We start from the raw sequence: 17,871 nt of genomic DNA on the forward strand, positions 1-17,871 counted from the left end.
TTCTCATCCAGCCCCTGTGCGGACTGTGTGACGTGGGGCCATGTAGGAGCCGTGGAACCCCCCAATTGTAAACTGGGATCACGATGCAAAGAGTAATGTCAAGGGTGAAGTGAGATCATACACAGCCTCGCGCACTGCCAGGGCCTGTCATGGAAGAGGGGCCGTTTCCCAGGGTGACCCTGCCGGTGTGGGGTCCACCTGGTGGCTCCAGGATCCAGGAGCTGTGGCTTTTGCTACTGACTCCTGGTGTGAGCCCTTCCTTACTCGGGGCTCAGCATCTTTTTCTGTAAACTAGAGGAGGATTGGAGTAGCTGATGCCTAAGCTTTTTTTCCAGTTCTACAATTTTGTGCATATGGTGACAGAATGCTACCCCCACCCCACCCCCGCGCCATCAGCACTGGATCTCAGCCAGGGCAGGGGCCTGGGGGTGAGGAGCTCTGTGGGAGCAGCTTTTCGCTAGGCCAGTGCTCTCAGTCTGGCTCCCCAGCACCCACCTCTTCTCAGGGTTCTTCTCAGGTGCTGTGGGGAGACTGGAATCTGGGAGGGATGGAGAATGGAAGAAGACTGGGTACCATCTGATGAAGTCAAAGGAAAACAAATGTGGAGAGTGGAGATGAGATGGGCAGTTAATTACCGAGGAAGGAGAGAGAGGGAGCCGGTGACTTTCGGGATTCCAATGCAGGGTCGGAACTCCAGGTGCAGCAGAGGGAGAAGCTGAGACAGGGTGGGAAGCTGAAGAGAACATGCAGAGAAAACGCAGAGAAAGGGAAGGAAAGAACTGGTTTTTGTCTAAGGACGATGACTGCTTAATAGAAAAAAACAAAACAAAACAGGAGACACACAGAGTGCACTCACTCCTGCAGCCATGTTGCTCTCGCTGCCCCCCAAGAGGCAGGTGGGGGAGGTCTATGGCTGCTCTCAGAAGTCTGGAGTCTGAAGAAAGTTCTCTCCCCGCCCAGCGCCCAGCGGGTCACACTGATCACCTGGGCTGGACGGTGCCAGCAGGAGCCCTGCCGGAAACCCCAGCTCCAGCGGGCCCTGGCTGGGAGCTCTGAGTGTTCGCCGGGCTACACTCCAGTGCTGATGGCTTTGTCTCCTGCTGCAGCTCACTCCTCTTTCAAAGTCCTCATCCCTTCCCTCATCACCTCTGCTTTAAACACACACTTCCTGCCATTTGGCACATGAGTGAACTCCAGGCAGGATTTAGCACAGTATTCAGTACATGCACCAACGTGGGGCAAAGCCCTCATGGCAGAGCATGAGGGGAGGGCAGGGCGCAGGGAGGCAGGAACTGTCTGGACAGGTGCCAGGCGCAGGGAGGGGAGGGGGGTCTTGCTGCTTCAGCTTTTCCAAGTCACCACCCCAGTTCTGAAAAGGAGGATTTTCACCTGCCTTTGTTGATGCCCTGTCTGGGCTCGTGACTGTCCCTCTAACGGGTATATGCCTTTTCTCCAACGCATGTATAACAATAATTAAAAAATTGATGAAATGAAATAAAATCTGTTCCTGGCTCCATCCACAGGGTGTGGAAAACTTTAGCGTCAGTCACTGGTGGGCGGGGCAGGGATTTGGTCTCCCCTTCCTTCTCTCTTGAGGTTTGTGTGATGGGAAAACTTGGGTCAAAGACCTTTGTCACGGGGTGCATCAAGTTTGCCTTCAATGTGCTTTTGTCCAAGCCCCAAGGGTCCACTTGAAAACAGGAGACTGTCTCCGGTCTGTTTTGTTTCAGAAATTTTCCAGGCTCTTACTTTCTAGCCTTTGAGCCATTGCTCAAGTAATCTACAACCTTCTCTGTTCCTCCCCTTCTCAGAAGCTGGCCACCCTTCCTCTTCAACTCTGTTCTCGCCTCCTCCTGACAGACCCAGGCCTCTCTGGCAGTATCTGGGTGGACAGTCTTCTAGGAACCCAGGACCTGACTGTGCTTCCAGGAAGATGTGCCCCAAGGGAACAGCATGTGGTATCAACTAATCTGGGGGTGCGGGAGGGATGTGACATCCCAGCTGAGCTAAAATGGAGGTGTGGAGTGGGCTAGGTGACTAGGGAGCTGGGGAGCCCACAGTTGAGTGTTCCAGCAGAAGGACCATCATGGCAGCGGTAGCTGAACACAGAACACGCCCACGTGCCAGATGCCATCAAGCAGCCACTGTTGTCCCATTTGGTGAAATTTACAGAACTAACTTGCTCCAGGTCAAGCAACAGAATGTGGCTGAGCTGGGGCTTTACATGCAGCCAAGAGGGCCTCCCTGGTGACACAGGGGTGAAAGACTCAGAGCTATCAAGGCATCACCAGCCACTGCAGCCCGAGTTAGATCCCAGCCAGGGAGCTGACCCACTGGCGCAGCAGACATCACCTGTCTTGTCCGCTGCTCCCTTTGATAGTGAATTTCAGTCGACCTGCCTGTTCTGCTCCCCACTCTATCTCCGGTGAATCTTCTCACCCCCTGCACCTCTGGCCTGTACCCAGGTTATTGTATACATAAATAAATCTCAAAAAATTAATCCCTCTTAACCACTTAGCTTGACCTGCAGGTGGGAGAAGCAGACTCCTAGGAGAGCCTCAAGCTGGAGGCTACTGCGGCAGAGAGGTGAGAGCCTCACCTGCAGTCATGTTGCTGCTTTGCTTCGTGAAGGCAGTCAGCCCAGGTACAGGGAGACCAGTTAAGAGGCCTTTTCAGTAAGAACCGGGGCTGTGTCAGGCTAGAAGGGTGGTCATGTGAATAACGAACAGTGGCAGGATTCGTGGGTTATGTGGGGAGAATGGACAGGATGTGGCTTGCAGGGGCAAGAGAAAGAAAGAGGAATCAGGCAGGATTTCCGCTTCTGGCTTGGACAACTACACAAATCGTATCAACCCTGTTTCTCCCACTGATTTGCTGTGTATCCTTGGGGATCTCACCCAGGCTCTCTAGATGTCTATCTTCCTCCCAGGAAAATGACGATAATGAAATTTGACCTCCCAGTGTATCTGGATGGTATCAAGATAAGATGAAATCATCAATCTGGAAGTGTTTCAGAGAGTCAAGAGTACTTTGCAAATGTAAGTGGTTATTATTTTATGGTTATCGTTAGGGTCCGCCCCCTCCTGGGCTTGCAGCTGGAGCCAGAGTTAAAGAGCCCAGGGGAGCTGCCTGCTCATTCTGAGGCAGTCCCAGTATTTTCCATCCGGTGGATCTGTCTCTCTGGCAGGTGGGAGCCACATGCCCACGTACTAAATTGTTAATAGCTTCCCCAGGGAGTTCCTTTCTGCGCTGACTCCTTCACTGATTCTGTTTCTGCAAGCTGACGCCTTCTGATGCCCTAGGATGGCCCTGGGTTTCCTGTCCGTTTTTGTTTTGGGTTTTTTCTCCTCTAATGTCAAGGATGGGGGAAGCCCCAACATAGTTGGTAATCCAGGTGTGGAGAGCTGTGCTTACTCTGTGCTCCACCCACAGCAGGGACAGATTCAAGACTCTTCTGAGCTCCCAGTGACCCATTGCGCTCCACAGTGGGAAAAACTGCTGAGCAGAGACAAGAACCATGGGTTCCTGTGTTTTGTTATTTCTTCCTCCCAGGAATCACTTTGTTCTGAGAGGCAGTGATGTGGCATAGTCAAAAGTCTGGCTGGTGGAGTCACACAGACCTGGCTTAACATTAACAGCTCACCTGGACAGGTAACCTAACCTACGCAAAATGGAATAATAATATCAGAACCTTACATCTATAGGAAGGCTGGGGAATGAGAGACCCACAATGCACTTGGCCCAGTACCTTCATAGGGCATGCTTCCCCTAAGGCAGCCAGCTGGGTTATTTATGAGTTGTAACCACAGAGATGAGACTCCTTGAAAAAAAGACTAGACCGCCCGCATTCAAGTAAGAGCTGATCTCTTCAACGTACTTGGTGTCGGGAGGTCATTGTGAAAAGCCCTTCAGCTGCCTTTCAAGTTTCCACGTGTTCTCAGTGGGGGTAACTGTCATTTACTTGGCAGGTGTCTTGTAGGCTCTGGTTGCTATAACAAAGTGCTGTCCACTGAGCGGTTCATAAACAGTTCATTTTTCATAGTTCAGAGGCTGGAAGTTCAAGGATGCCAGCATGGTGGGGTTTTGGTGAAGGCCCTCTGCTGGGTTCTGGTGTGCAGACTCCTTGGGTAAGCTGATATGGGGGAGTGCAGAGACAGGGAGCAAACTCTTGAAAGGGGCCATCCAGAACAGCAGGAGTGTTGTCTTAACAATTCTTTTTGCTCAAGTACTTGGTCATTTACACAGCTTTCGTGACTTCTTGGTTATGAGTGTCCAGAAGCAGTCTTACTCTTCCCAGCTTAATAACTCTCATGTGCACACACTTTCTCAGTCGGCAGAGCATGTCTGTACTTTGGAGATGAGAAAACCAAGGCCTAGAGAAGTTAAAGGAACTCCTTTCTGCCACCATAGCAATGGATTCCACCACAGCATAGTGGACTCAAAGAATCAATGTGGAATTAATTTTCAGGTGTTCCCTTTAGCCCAGTGTGGCTGGGTGGGGAGAGGGGTTGGGATGGGGAGAGAGAGTGGGGTCAGGATAGAGCAGCAATACACCCTGGCTACGGCCAGAATGAAGGGCACCAAATCAGTACCACCAATAGGGTAGACTCACTTGGTGACAGACAACGCCAGGGTGCAGGGTGGGAGCTAGGAAATAGCGTATCAGTTCCAAGCACGACATGATGAGAGAGCTAATCAAAGGGTTGTAGTTGCTTAGGAGAATTCCTAGGTCTGGATTAAACTATATCTGGTCTGTCTCCCTCATCAAAATGGGAGCTCATCAAAGCTAGAATTGATTTCCTATTCGCTCATTGATTGATTGCCAGAGCTTGCACTAAACTAGGGGCACAGAGCGCACCAGAACTATTGTAATGGTGACACATGAAAATCCAGTGACTACGCAATTAAATGGGTGGGAAGTTCTGTAAAGAAGAGATTCATGGTGGTGTTAGGACAGATAGCAAAAGGAACTGGTCTAATTAGTTATAAGAGTGACAGTCAGTAAAGCTTTCATGGAGGAAGTGATACATAAGTTCAGAGCTGAAGGACAAATAGCATTTGGCCTGGGAAGGGGCCAAGACTCCTAAGTGGAAGAATTAGAATGTGCAAATGTCCTGAGGTAGGAAAAAAATTTCAATTTGTTAGAGGAGGCTAAAATGCTAAGTAAGCCCTTCTCTCTCTCTCTCTCTCTCTTTTTTTAAGGTTTATTTATTTATGCATACAGAACTGGGGTGCAGGCCAGAGGGGCAGGAGCACTGAGAGGAGCAGAACAGGCAGATTGATGAAGTACACTGCTGAGGGGAGCCGCAGGCGGGACAGGAGAGGTCTCTGCGCCCTGTGGGTCAGCTCCCTGGGTGCGGATTGAACTTGCACTGCAGTGGCTGTGGCCGGCTTCGTAGTGCTGCACTTTAACCTGTTGCACCCTAGGGAGGGTCCAAGTCTCCTTCTTGTTCCAATTTCCTTTGACACCAGTAAAGTATCCTGAGTACTAAGTCTTTTGGGACAAGGGAAAGAGGTCTGGCAGCACATATGACCACAGAGTGAAAACCACCTGCATAATGAGTCCTTAGCTAGTTGAGAGGGAAAGTCTGGGATGAGGAGTCTTCAGCTGAATGAGGCAAAGTGAATGAAAAGAAGCGAACTTAGGACTTCTGATTTTGTTCTTTCTGGGAAAGAATAGGAGCCTTGCAAATAAACGAATGACTTATGTGGTATAAATGAGGGATCCCTGCCCAGTCACGGGCCAAGAGCATTACCCCAGAGCTAGTACTTGGGAGCCCCTAGGTTGTCATTCTGTTCTCCCTGGAGACCATTTTTCACCCAACCAGCATATCCTGAACAAACGTGGTGACCCCATCCCTAAAGGGTGCAAGGATCAAGCTGACCTGTGATCCCATCCCTAAAGGGTGCAAGGATCAAGCTGACCTGGTCTTCCCAAGAAGAAAAGAAGTTCTGATAGCAATAATTACCATATGTGATGATTTAGCACCTGGCCTAGACTTCTTATCTTAAAACAGGAGCACTTATAGAAACTACTCCAAAGTGTTGATGCATGCATTATCACAGTGCATGGAACAGGATAAGGGTTTGCAGAGAGAAAGTTCTGGGAGGGACAAGAATCCCAGGAAAGAGAATGGCACTGGGTATGGGCTGGTCAGGTCAGGGAGAGGACGCGGGGTAGCCGTGCCCTGCCACCTGCTCCTCCAGCGTCCAGAGGGTCTTTGAGACCCACCAATTCATGCCATCCTTCCCCTACCTACTCCCTGCCTTCTCCGCATCGCCTCCTTTTGGTCCTCACCACCACAGGTCTGCACACTGGGCTCCTTTGTATGAATTACTCTCCCCTTGCTTCTTTCCTAAGTCAGTTCCTTCACATCTCACTGTGAGCGTCATTTCCTCAGGGAAGTTGTCCTGACCTCAGGATTTTGTAGGTCCTGTGTCAGCAGCCCCTCGGTTTCCTTTTCTTTCCTCCAGGTACAACCATATCTTCATCAGTGTGATCTTGGAACTAATGCTTCTCTTCTCCACTGGGGCATGAACCCCAAAAGCCAGGTGCTGCATCCCCTATTGGGTACCAGCTGATCCTCGAGTACCTAGTACCCCAAGATGATCATTATTTATGAGCACAGATGTGTGCCCAGCACTGAGCACTTGCATCATCCTAGTTAATCTCCTTACAACCCCTTAAAGGAACTGGTATGATGATTCTTATTTCACAGGTGAGGAAAATGAAGTTGAGAGAGGTTAAATGACTTGCTCAAGGTCACCGTGCTTTTCCGTGCAGGGGCAAGAGGTGGGATGCACTACTAGGTCCTTCTGATTCCAAAGCGGCAAAAGGGAGGGGAGCTGAGTCCCGGGGCATCCTGAGGGCGTGGGAAACTTCCCTGCGTGGTGCAGCACCCGCCCCGGTCGCGGGCGCAGACTGGCGACCGCCTCTGGGCCACGTGGTGCGCGCGGCGGGCGCGTCCGAGAAACCCGCAGCGGCTCCAGGCTCAGAGCGCTCCCGGCGAGGAGAGCGGGCGGGGGCCGCGGGACAGAGCCGGTGCGGGCGACGAGGCGGGCAGAGAAGGCGCTGCGGAAGCGGGCGCCCAGCGTGCTGCAGCCGGCGGCGTCGGGGCCGCGGCCTCGGCCCTTCTCGCGTCCCTCGCTCCAGGTCTCTGCGCCCAGGGCGCACGGCGGGGCGGGACGCAGCTCCGGTCAGCCGGCCGCCATGGAGCCGGTCCCCTCCGCGGATGCCGAGCCGCAGCCCCTGCTCCTGGCCAACGAGTCGGACGCTTTCCCCAGCGCCTTCCCCAGCGCCGGCGCCAATGCGTCGGGGCCGCCGGGCGCACGGAGAGCCTCGTCCCTCGCCCTGGCTGTCGCCATCACCGCACTCTACTCGGCCGTGTGTGCTGTGGGGCTGCTGGGCAACGTGCTGGTCATGTTCGGCATCGTCCGGTGAGTCCGCAGTGGACGGGGGCCCCGGGGGTGGATGGGGACCGCGGGGACTCTGACCTCGGACCCGGGACTTCCCGGGCCTCCGCGCTTCCTGCAGAGGGCGCCGGGAGCCCAGCCCGAGGGCACGTCCATTGAGAAGAGGAGAGAGAGAGAGAGAGAGATAGGGAGAGATAGAGAGGGAGGGAGAGGGAGAGAGAGGGAGAGACTGACTGTGTGTGTGTGTGTGTGTAACTAGACAACATTTGCCCATCTGTTGACATCTTACTAGATGGGGTAGTCTGGTGACAGTTGTGTGTGTCACAGTTTCCGAGTGTGATTTTGTATTGTGAGGCCCTCTGGAGGCCACCAGGGGTGGGCTGAGGCGCCCCAGGGACCCTGGGCCTCTGGGGTGATGGCTGCCTCACAGCTGCCTATGCAGGAGGGGGGACAGGAGTGTGTGTGTGTGCACCCTGCACACAAGTCACATGTGGTGATCCTTTTGGGGGGCCCTTGCATTGTGTACTTGTCCCACACTATCATTTCTGATTCTTTCTGTATGAGATGTGATAATGTGACCTGTTTTTTGGTCCAGTCCCTGGAACTGAGGGGAAGGAGAGCGTCCAGAGTGGCTTTGGACACTTGTGTGGGTGTGAGCCTGTGTCTGTGTGTGCTCGCACGCTAATGAGTGTAGCGTGCTGGCAGCCTGCTCTTTTCTGCCTTCCCAGGGGCAGTCGTCAGGTTAGGAGCCTGGATGGGATCCGGAGAGGCCAAGTGCTCCCTCCCACTTCCCCCTAGGCTTGTCCTTTCTTCTGCCAAAGGCAGCAGTGGTTCACCGGTGCCAGAGTGGACTTTGTTCTCTCACCTCAGCACATGAGATTCCTTCTGGTATCTGTATACAGTGCTAGGACCTTCTCAGAGAGTCTAGAACATCCCCAGCCTGGCCCCAGACCCTCATCAGCTCAGCGACCAGCCGAAAGGACTGAAAGAAAAGTCCTATCCTTCTAACAAAGGTGCCCTAATATTTGCTGTGAGTCGAAATGTGTCCTCTGTGCTGGTTGACGGAGGCTGCGGCCCTGAACCTCGCTGGCCGGGTGCCACCAGGCAGGGCAAGGGCCATGCTGTGGATGCAGCAGTTGGAGATGTGAACTGTAGTCTCAGCCTAGTCATGGATGCCTGTCTCTTTAGGGTTGCCAATCCTGGCGCCCCAACCCTCATCTGCCCCAGTTTACCTGAAGAATAGATTTGGGGTCCTCCGTTGGGAAGTCTGAACCTGGAGTATGGGGTCTCTGGAGAGCCGAGCACAGCACACTGGAGCACTGGGTGGGATGTGTTGGTGCTGAGGGAGCTTTGGCATCCTGATCTCTAGGGATCTTTGTTCCCCCAGGAAGTAGGGGCACACGACTTTCCCATGCTCTCAATGACTCATCACCAGCTACAGTGAGAAAATTCCCCAATGCATAGGCAGGATTGATTTTTGCTTTGCAATTTTGTCAGTGATTTGCCCTATTTTGCCTTTGGGGGTAATGCAGGCTTCAGACGTCCCAACTGGAGCGTTAATCTCAGCACTGCCACATACTGGCTCTGTGACTTGGGTAAGTCATTTTCTCCTTTGAACCTCAGTTTCTTCGTCTGTGGAATGGGGTGATAATCAAATGTTCTAGGACAGGCTTTTCACAAGGTGTCAATGAGAGAGCACAAATAATACATTTGGCTTGGTGCCTGGATTCAATAAATGGAAACTGGCCATGTAATGAAGAGAAGGAATTTTCCAGATCCTTCAGAATCTGGTACCTGTTAAAGACGGGAGAGTGCAGGGGGTTGGTCCTTGGGTGGGTCTGAGAGTGGCTGTGATTCTGAGACCTCCAGGTTTCCGGCCTTACACTCCCTAGGGTAAGATGCTCAAGTCTGGGGAGAGCTGAACATCTGTTCAGTTCTAGTACATCTTCTTCCCTGAGGCATTCTGGCTGGTAGGCTGAGAAACACAGCTCTCTCACTATCTTTGAGACAGGGGAGGGCCTCTCACTTCTGAGGGTCCACTCAAGGCAGGCTCTGGGCTCCTCTGCTGGGGATGCCCCCAATCATCACTCTGCAATTGCGTTGTCAATGCATCCTGCAAGTAGCGCAGCTGGTCCCAGTAGGCTCCTTTGCTCCTAAGGCATTTCCCTAGCCCGCCATCTATGTGATAGCTGTTTCTCTGGATCTGAATGGCCTCATCCTGGCTTACAAGCCTGTGGGAGGGGCATTAGAAACCTCACCATTATCACTCCCATTTTACAGATGAGGAACTTGTGGCTCAGAGACAGTGAGACACAATGACTTGTTCTCCTGCAGTCCCACAGATAGCTCTAGGCCCGGAGCTAGAACTTTTGTTTTATGACTGCAAGTCAAGAACTTTCCAGATTGCCTGGGATCAGGGACACCGAATTGCATGGAAGGAGGAGGAAGAATCCTGTCCTTCTTGTCTTCAGAGAATGATGGACACCAAAGGACTATGAGTCTATCCATTATTTGGCCCATGTATGCTCAGCTGCTGTCCTTGAGGGTCAGGGATTGATGGAGATGGACACTTTGCTACTTCCCCACTGAGAGGGAGGCTAAGGACAGGGCAGCTACCTAGTGCTTAGCTTTTGCTGGCAAGGTCCCAGGAACAGCAGGGAGAGGGAAACCCAGGCAAGAAGGGCCCCTTTACTGTTCCCTAAACAGCTCACAAATGAGTCATTTGATTGCTTGAATGAATGAATGTTCAAATGACTGAATTCTACCTGTCATTGTTGAACTTAAGCAGTTTGGTGGTGAGGTGGGGGGTGAGGGGAAGGTTTGCAAGGGAAGATGAAGAGGACACCTGAGTTAGGAAGGCAGGGTGTTGCTGTGGCCATTCTTAAAGCTCACTCTTAAAGCCTGCTAGTGATTTGCAAAACCATATACTTGACGTGCCATGTGGGTCACCAACACCATCTCTAAAGTGGGATGACAGCCAAGCCTCCGGGGTGGTGGGGAGCGTTAAGTGAGACATGTGTTTTATCTGAACCCTTCAGGCCCTCAGCCTTGTCCCACAAGGTAGAGGAATAGACATCCATCAGCTCATTTCAGTTTGTAGGTGTGCTGAGGGCTGTGTGGAATATGGGGGCTTTGGGAATCCCAGTGGTCTTACTTGTCAGAGAATTCAGAGGAGGCCTCTGAAGAGCTGAAGATGAGGCAGGCACAGCAAAGGATTGCTGAGGGAAGGGTCTGAGTTGGGTAGCAAACATGGTTGTAGGCTGGAGGAAAGAACACGGGGATCTTAGTGTCCCAGTCACCAGCATGGAACCCTGAAACCCTCGCCACTTCCTCCTCCTCCTCCATGGACCCTAAGAGCCAGCTCGTCCTCAGTGCACCAGACAGGCCGCTGGGAATTGTGCTCTTAGCAAACGCTGAAGCTCCTGAGGCTTCTGTGAAGCATGCGCAGGGTTTTGGGGGGACATTTGGTCCCCAGCAGATCACCCATCACTCCCTCCTCCTGCAGTGAGAGTGTGGCAGCCAGTGGGGTGACTTGTGGGTCCACAGTGCAGAGGTTTGGGAACCCCCCTCCTTCTGGGTGTCTGTTCCAAACAGAGCTGGCATCTCAGAGTCCCCACTGGCAGCCCCACTGGGCAGAGTGGACATGGGGACTAAGTGAAGCACCCCCAGCTTCCTCCCTCCATGGTCTCGAGTGTCCTGGTTTGCCTGCCCAGAGTCTGAGCCCAGTGGAGTCAGTGCTTTCCTGGCTGACCTCTGTCTTGCCACGGCCTTCCCTAGCTCCTTGCCTCTACTCCCTGGACCTGGTTTCAGCTTTATGATTGGAGGCTCTGAGTCCTTTCTTGTTGTCTTTGGAAGCCCAGCATGAGCCTCTTGGCTTTTTATTCTTCTCCCCCTGTCACCCTTGGTGGGGTCTCCACGGTCCCAGGACCTCTAGACCAGGAGAGTGACAGTGTGGTGCAAAAGGTCACGCCTAACGGTCAGGCAGCGCCTGGTCTCTATTCCACCTGTCGGTCCTCATGGTGGCTTTGGGCAGATAGCTCACTCTCCTAGCCTTATTTCTGCATTGGTAAAATTGGGGCACACTCAGTGAGTTACACCATGGAAAGGCTGTAGCACCACACCTGGCACATAGTAGGTTCTCAGTGCATGCCAGGTGCTGATTACTAGCAGCTGCTCCAGGCAGGGAGCCTGGGCAGGGAGTGTGGCCTGATGGTCCGCATCTCAGCCTTGGGCCATTCCTATGTCCTACCTGCCTGGTCCATAACTTGGCTGCTGCTGCCCCTGCCAGGCCCACCCTGCCTCAGCCCTCGGTGCCCAGACTCTCAGCCAAGCCTCAGCAGAGCCTCTGCCCCAGCCTAGCCCCTAGGATCCTGCTAGCTTCAGGGAGGACTGTAGCTTCCTGATGATGGGGGGGAGCCTCGGCAGGGATGAGTGGTGAAGGGGGAGCAGTGGTTGGCTCCATGGAGCAACAGGAGTGAGCATTCCAGGCAGAGGGAACAGCGCAAGCAAAGGAAAGCTCAGAGGGTGGAGAGCTGCAGAGGGAAGGGAATTTGGCGAGGCTGGTCTGAGGGTCCAGGGGCTGGCGAGGCTGCAGTGGTGAAAAGCTGCAGGCACAGAGCAGAAAAGGCCTGTGAGCAGATGTCCTCACCAGGGCTGTCCAGGGCTTCCTGTGTGTGAGCTTGGGCGAGGCCCAGGAGTCTGTGGGGAAGCCTGCACGACAGGTCTCTGCCTTCCACAATTCCTGATTGTTGGAGGAACTCCCCGGGGCCCCGGTCAGCAGCTGAGCTGCTCCAGGGGGTGAGAGGAGAGGAGGACTGTGGTATGGCTGTAGGAGGGGCCAGAGGCCATGCCGAGGCGCCAGTTCTGGTCTCACAGTGGCAGCTGAGTCTGGGCAGGTTCTTGGGTCCCACCTTAAGGCTGCCATGCTGGGAAATGAGGGGCTTTGGGTTCAGGTCAAGAGGAAGAGGGCTTTGGAGCAATCTGTGCAGAAGGGCATTCAAGAGGAAGGATTTGGTGACACTGAGGGTTCAGGGGTGGATGGGAAGGCCTTTGATGTGGGGCAACCAGAGGTTAGCTCCAGGCCATGTGCAAGAACTGAGTGATCTAAAGCCCTGGCCTCGGCTGTCCCCTTTCCCAAATGGAGGGCTGTCGCCCTACCAGGAAGCAGGAGGCTGGGCCAGGCGACCTCTGTGAGAGCAAGCAGGGACTGTGATCTGCCACTGTGCCTCCTGGCCTGGCCCCAGAGCGGCCGCACGCCCGGCTCAGGTTCGTCCTCAGAGAGTGTGTGACTCACCAACACACCGGGTGAGCTGCAGGAGTCACAGAGGGCACTGGGGAGCCTCCCCAGACCTCTGCCAGGGCTTCTCTGAGCTGCATGACCGGCCTGCACTGCGGGCTGCAGGTTCTGGTCACAGTCCAGGATGGGAAGGCTTGGAGAGAGCAAGCGCCTCTCACCCCAAAAGGTGCAAACCCAGGTCGTTCTGACTCCCAGGCCACTTGCGCTGCTGCCACACTGGCCCTGACAAGAGGCAGGAGGAGGTGAGTGCCGGGCGTGTCTAGCTAGGGAAGGGAGGACCAGGCTGGCAGGGGGCAGCTGCTGTCTGCACACAGCAGCCTGCAAGGGTGAACCAGGTGGCTCACGCCCCGCCACGTCTCTGAGCCTCAGTTTTCTCATCTGTTAAATGGGGCTTAGCAGAACCTTGTAGGTGGCAGATGGGAAAGATGTCAGCACCTCACAAGCACTTGGTAGAGTTTCAGTGTGAGTGCTTTGTTTTTCTGACTTCAGAAAAGTAGAGAGTCTTGTTTCTCATTCACCTGATCAATCGACACGTATTGAGGCCCAGAGGAACTGTAATTATTGGGTGGGTGCTAGAGGGAAACTTCATCAACTCAATATTAGAAATCTTCTTCTACAATAAAGTTCATTTATTTCAGGATATACAGAGAAATTTAAGCAGAAACAAACATCACCATCATCTCTCCACATGAGAAAAGCTGTGTCCTTTTGCTGTGTTCCCTTCCCATCTCTTTTCCTGACCCCGTGTGTGGCAATGACATCCAGATCTTTGAAATAATGATTATATGAAATACTTCTTAAAAAGATTTATTTATTTTTGCATACAGAACTGGGGTACAGGCCAGAGATACAGGGATGGTGAGAGGATTCACCAGAGACAGAGTGGGGAGCAGAACAGGCAGATTGACAAAGTACACTGCTGAGGGGAACAGTGGGAGAGACAGGAGAGGTCTGCTGCGCCATGTGGGTCAGCGTCCTGGTTGGGGATTGAACTTGTGCTGAAGTGGCTGCGGACAGCTTTGTAGTGCTGCACTTTAACCCATTGTGCCACCAGCAAGGGCCCTATGAAGTATTTTGTAAACTGTTTTTCCATGTAACCTGATATCATGTGTTCTTGTGTTATCAAATATTCTTGGAAAAAGATTTTTGATATCTGCATTTGAGGAGGGATTTATATTGTTTCCATTTTCATGCCAAAAGTGCCTCTGAAGATTCTCGAACACAAATGTTTGTGTACATCTTGTATTTTTTCTATAAGGAAATTTCAAAAAAGTGTTCCAGGAAGGCATGGCCCCCTGTGTAATGTAGTGAACCTCCTCGATGATGCAATAGGGCCGAGAAGCCTCGGCAGGGGTGGGCACGGGAGATTTGTGCAGAGACTAGATGAGGAGCGATTTCAGGTTCCTCACGACAGCTGAGCTCTGAGTGGCTGGTCCCCGAGTCCCCTCGCATGATGATGCCCAGACTTGGTGAGGAAGGGGGCTGAGGAAGGGCAAGCCATGATTTCATTACCATCAGGCCCTGGGTTCGCTAAATCCAATTGGCTACCCAGCACATCATAACGTGCACAGGAAGAAGGATAATCGAGGCGCAGAACAGAAAGCCTGGCTTAAATTAGCGATTTGCCATCACGCAGGCTGCAGCGGCCCCATTACCAGCCACGGGGTTTGGGGTGGGATGGGGTGCCTGGGTTGTGTCTATTGATTTACAGCTCCTGGTGCAGCTGCAGAAATCAGCGGCTTTGTCTCTGGCCGGGATGTGAGTGTGAGAGAGAGGCAAGAATCTTGTCTCCTGTAGCTTTTTGTATCTTTTCTGAGAAATGGAAGGAACTCAAACTTCAAAACCCTGTGAGGTGAAAAAACCCTGTTCAACAAACAACACAGAGAATTGGAAATGGCCCGACTCCCCTCCCGTGTGGAAGTAACCCTTCCCCAAGAAATAGAACCATGGATAATGATGATCCTCTTTTTGAACACTTATTTATGCTGAGTTCCATATATGGTATGTGTAGATATTATATTCCGCATATATGCATCTATAAGTACATATGTTATCTTTTGAAATCCCCATAGTTCCCTATAAGGTAAATGTTGTCCTCCCCTGCCCCATTTTATTTATTTTGGCATAGAGAAGCTGGACTGTAGGCCAGAGGTATGGTGGAGGTTGGTTGGAGGGGGCGGGGAGGTGAGAGGATTCACCAGAGACAGAGTGGAGCACAGAACAGGCAGATGGACTGAAATACACTGCTGAGGGGAGACAGCCAGACAGGAGTGGTCAACCTGGCCAACCTGGGATGAAACTCAGGTCCTTATGGTGACAGTGCTGAGACTAAACTCCTAGGCTACCAGGGAGGCCCCCATTTACAGACGAGGAAACCTGGGGCTCAGAGGAGTGCTGTACTATGCCCTAACACTTGAGTCCAGCTGCATTCAGGGCATTTGGACCCCAGAGCTCAAACTCTGAACCACTGCCCTGTCCTCTGTCGAGTTTTGATCTACAGTAGGAGACCGAGGTCTGGAGACCTGTGTTTTCTGACTTAGTGGCCAAGGCAGGCCTGGAACCTGGAACCTCTGCTCCCTCTCCTTGCATTTCTCCCTGCACTTGGGGTACATGGCCTGAAGGTGGTCACATATAGTGGTCAGATATAGTGGTACCTGGGTGCATGAGAAATGGGTTCCTGCATGGGCAGCCACACCTGAATGCCACTGATGCCATATAGGCCCAGAGGCCCCAGGCTCCCCGGGGGCAGGGCCAGCAGCCACCTCTTTGAGAGGCACCTGCTTCTTTCTGGCAGCCCCCCTTTCCCCCACCTCTTTGAGAGGCACCTGCTTCTTTCTGGCAGCCCCCCTTTCCCCCACCTCTTTGAGGGGCACCTGCTTCTTTCTGGCAGCCCCCCTTTCCCCCACCTCTTTGAGGGGCACCTGCTTCTTTCTGGCAGCCCCCCTTCCCCACACCCAGCTGAGGGGCACCTGCTTCTTTCTGGCAGCCCCCCTTCCCCAGGCTCAGCTCACTAGGCTTCATCTGTGTATGAGAATGATACAAAGACACCTACGTGGCAGGGTTGAGGTAGACACACGTCCAGCAGGCCCGGCTGAGGACCAGGGTGCTAGTCTGCAACGGTGGTCAAGAGCACCCCTGAGCCCACATATTTCCATATTCTGGGGAAATATAGACAGTAAACAGATGTAAGATCAAGGCCATAAGCAGCAACGGCAATTAAAACAGACCTGGAAGGAGAGAGAGGCAGAACTGCAGGTGTAAGCGGGGAGGCCAGAGAGGAGGGCACAGCTGAGGCCAGGCTTGTTGCAGGGAAGAAGACTTTTGGGCAGAGGTAACAGTGAGGGTAAAGGTCAAGGGAGATGATGTGTGGCCTCGGCACAGGGCCTGGCCAGTAACAGGAAATTGTTGGTGATCATGCTGCTGTTTGGCTGGCTTCCCAGCATTGGGAACCAGGGGCAGGGCCTACGCCATCGGAGGGAAACGGCTTCTCCCGGCCAGGCCAGCTGCTTGCGGGACAGGTGGAGACAACTTGTTTCCCTTGGTTACCTAAACTCACTGTCCTGGAGTATTAGGAAGTGCCCGCATCTCGGCCTGATCTTCCAACCTTCTGGGGGAGGGAGTGGACACCATGTACATGGCCAGGGTCTGTCCTGCCGGGGGGACAGGTAGCCCCAAGTCACCTCTCCCCGCTTAGGCCTTGCCATCCCAAGTGAGAGAGGGTTCAGCCAAAGTGTGACATACCGACTCAGCAGGACTAACTCGGAAAACGCTGGCTGAGCGGTTCTATCCGCTGCGTGAGGTCGCAGCCATGCCTTGCCTCATTGACAGAGGAGCACTGTCACCTGCCAGTCCTCTGAGGCTCAGAGATGATGGTTCACTTGCACAGGGGCACAGCTGGCAAATGCAACATCGGCCTCTGGCTCCCGGCACCTCCATGTGCCAAGGGTCCCGGAGCTGGTGTCTTTGTGCAGGTGAGACCTGTGGTCTCCCTGATGCTTACTGGGGAAAGGTGACTTTTCCACACAGCCGGAGGCTGGGAGAGGTGATGGTGCGGCTGATTTATTTGCAAAGTTATTCAAATTAGAAGTTATTAATAAAACAAAAGCGGGACTCAGGTGTGTGTGAAGCAGAAGCTGCTGTAACAAGTACCATCCAGCATGGCCACAGACCTCAAGGTGCTTAACGGACTTCCTGCTAACATCCAGCCTCCACCCTATACTCCTGGACAGTGTCCTTCTGTGAATAAAATGGGAATCTATTGATACCTCCCTCACTCACCCAGGGTTGGTGGGAGACAGAGGAGAGATGTGTTTAAAGTGCTTTGCACGGGGCCTCCTGGCCCATTATATCCAGAGTGTCCCTGGGATGGAGGGTATGGGGGTCGGTCAGCATCTCCACAGGGTCCCCAAGGATGGAATTGTGGTCCTGGAACTTTTTCCTGGGGGGGGGGGTAGTGAGGCCTCTAGAGTTACAATTCTACCAATTGCAACAGTGGCAAAATGAACTTGTACTTTGGGAATCCCTCACAGGAGACCTTATGAGCAACATCTCTTAATTTTGACAACACTTCTCTGAGGTGGGGATAATTTAATGTGCTGTTTCACAGATGAAGCTGAGGCGCAGACAGGGCGGAATCTGCCCTTTCCGTGGTATCACGCCACCGCTCATCACACTTGACCCCCTACAACAACAACTCCACGTGCACGTGGGGTGTGTTCTCTTGCCAGCTAAGAAGATTGAGAAAAGCCTTGAACATGGGCTTTCGGCTCTGTCAGGGGGGTTGCAACGGGAGAGCAAAGCCCCCGTGGTTATATTTGCATTCATCTGCTTACGTGATTGTGGGGTCTGGCTAGGCGAGCCTGAAATTTGTAGGACAGGTTGGCAGGCTAGAAACTCAGGCGAGGCCCTCCCTATCGGTGCAGCAGGTTAAAGCACAGCGCTGAAGCTGTCCACAGCGACCTCAGCACGAGTTCAATCCCCAGCCAGGGAGCTGACCCACAGGGCGCAGCAGACCTCTTCTGACCCGCCTGCTGCTCAGCAGTGTATTTCAGTCCATCTGCCTGTTCTGCTCCCCACTCTGTCTCTGGTAAATCCTCTCACTGCCCCCCAACACCTCTAGCCTGTACCCCAGTTCTTGGAAGCATAAATAAATAATTTTTTTT

General features: G+C 53.1%; 1 protein-coding gene across 2 annotated transcripts in view; it reads left to right on the top strand.

Annotated features, from left to right (window-relative positions):
- The first annotated feature begins 7,023 nt into the window (after nt 1-7,023).
- OPRD1 (opioid receptor, delta 1) overlaps nt 7,024-17,871 on the top strand; it is a 30,929-nt gene continuing 20,081 nt past the window's right edge. Inside the window, exon 1 of one of the 2 annotated variants that reach the window (XM_004678699.2) lies at nt 7,024-7,437. In XM_004678699.2, coding sequence (XP_004678756.1) covers nt 7,211-7,437 — 227 coding nt within the window. In that variant the 5' untranslated portion in view covers nt 7,024-7,210. Of the gene's footprint in view, nt 7,438-8,951; nt 9,009-17,871 lie in introns of those variants that run through there. The other variant, XM_012722158.1, reaches the window with a different exon arrangement.

The sequence above is a fragment of the Condylura cristata genome, unplaced genomic scaffold (assembly GCF_000260355.1).
Source record: "Condylura cristata isolate star-nosed mole 26May11 unplaced genomic scaffold, ConCri1.0 scaffold00008, whole genome shotgun sequence".
Classification (NCBI taxonomy): Eukaryota; Metazoa; Chordata; class Mammalia; order Eulipotyphla; family Talpidae; genus Condylura; species Condylura cristata.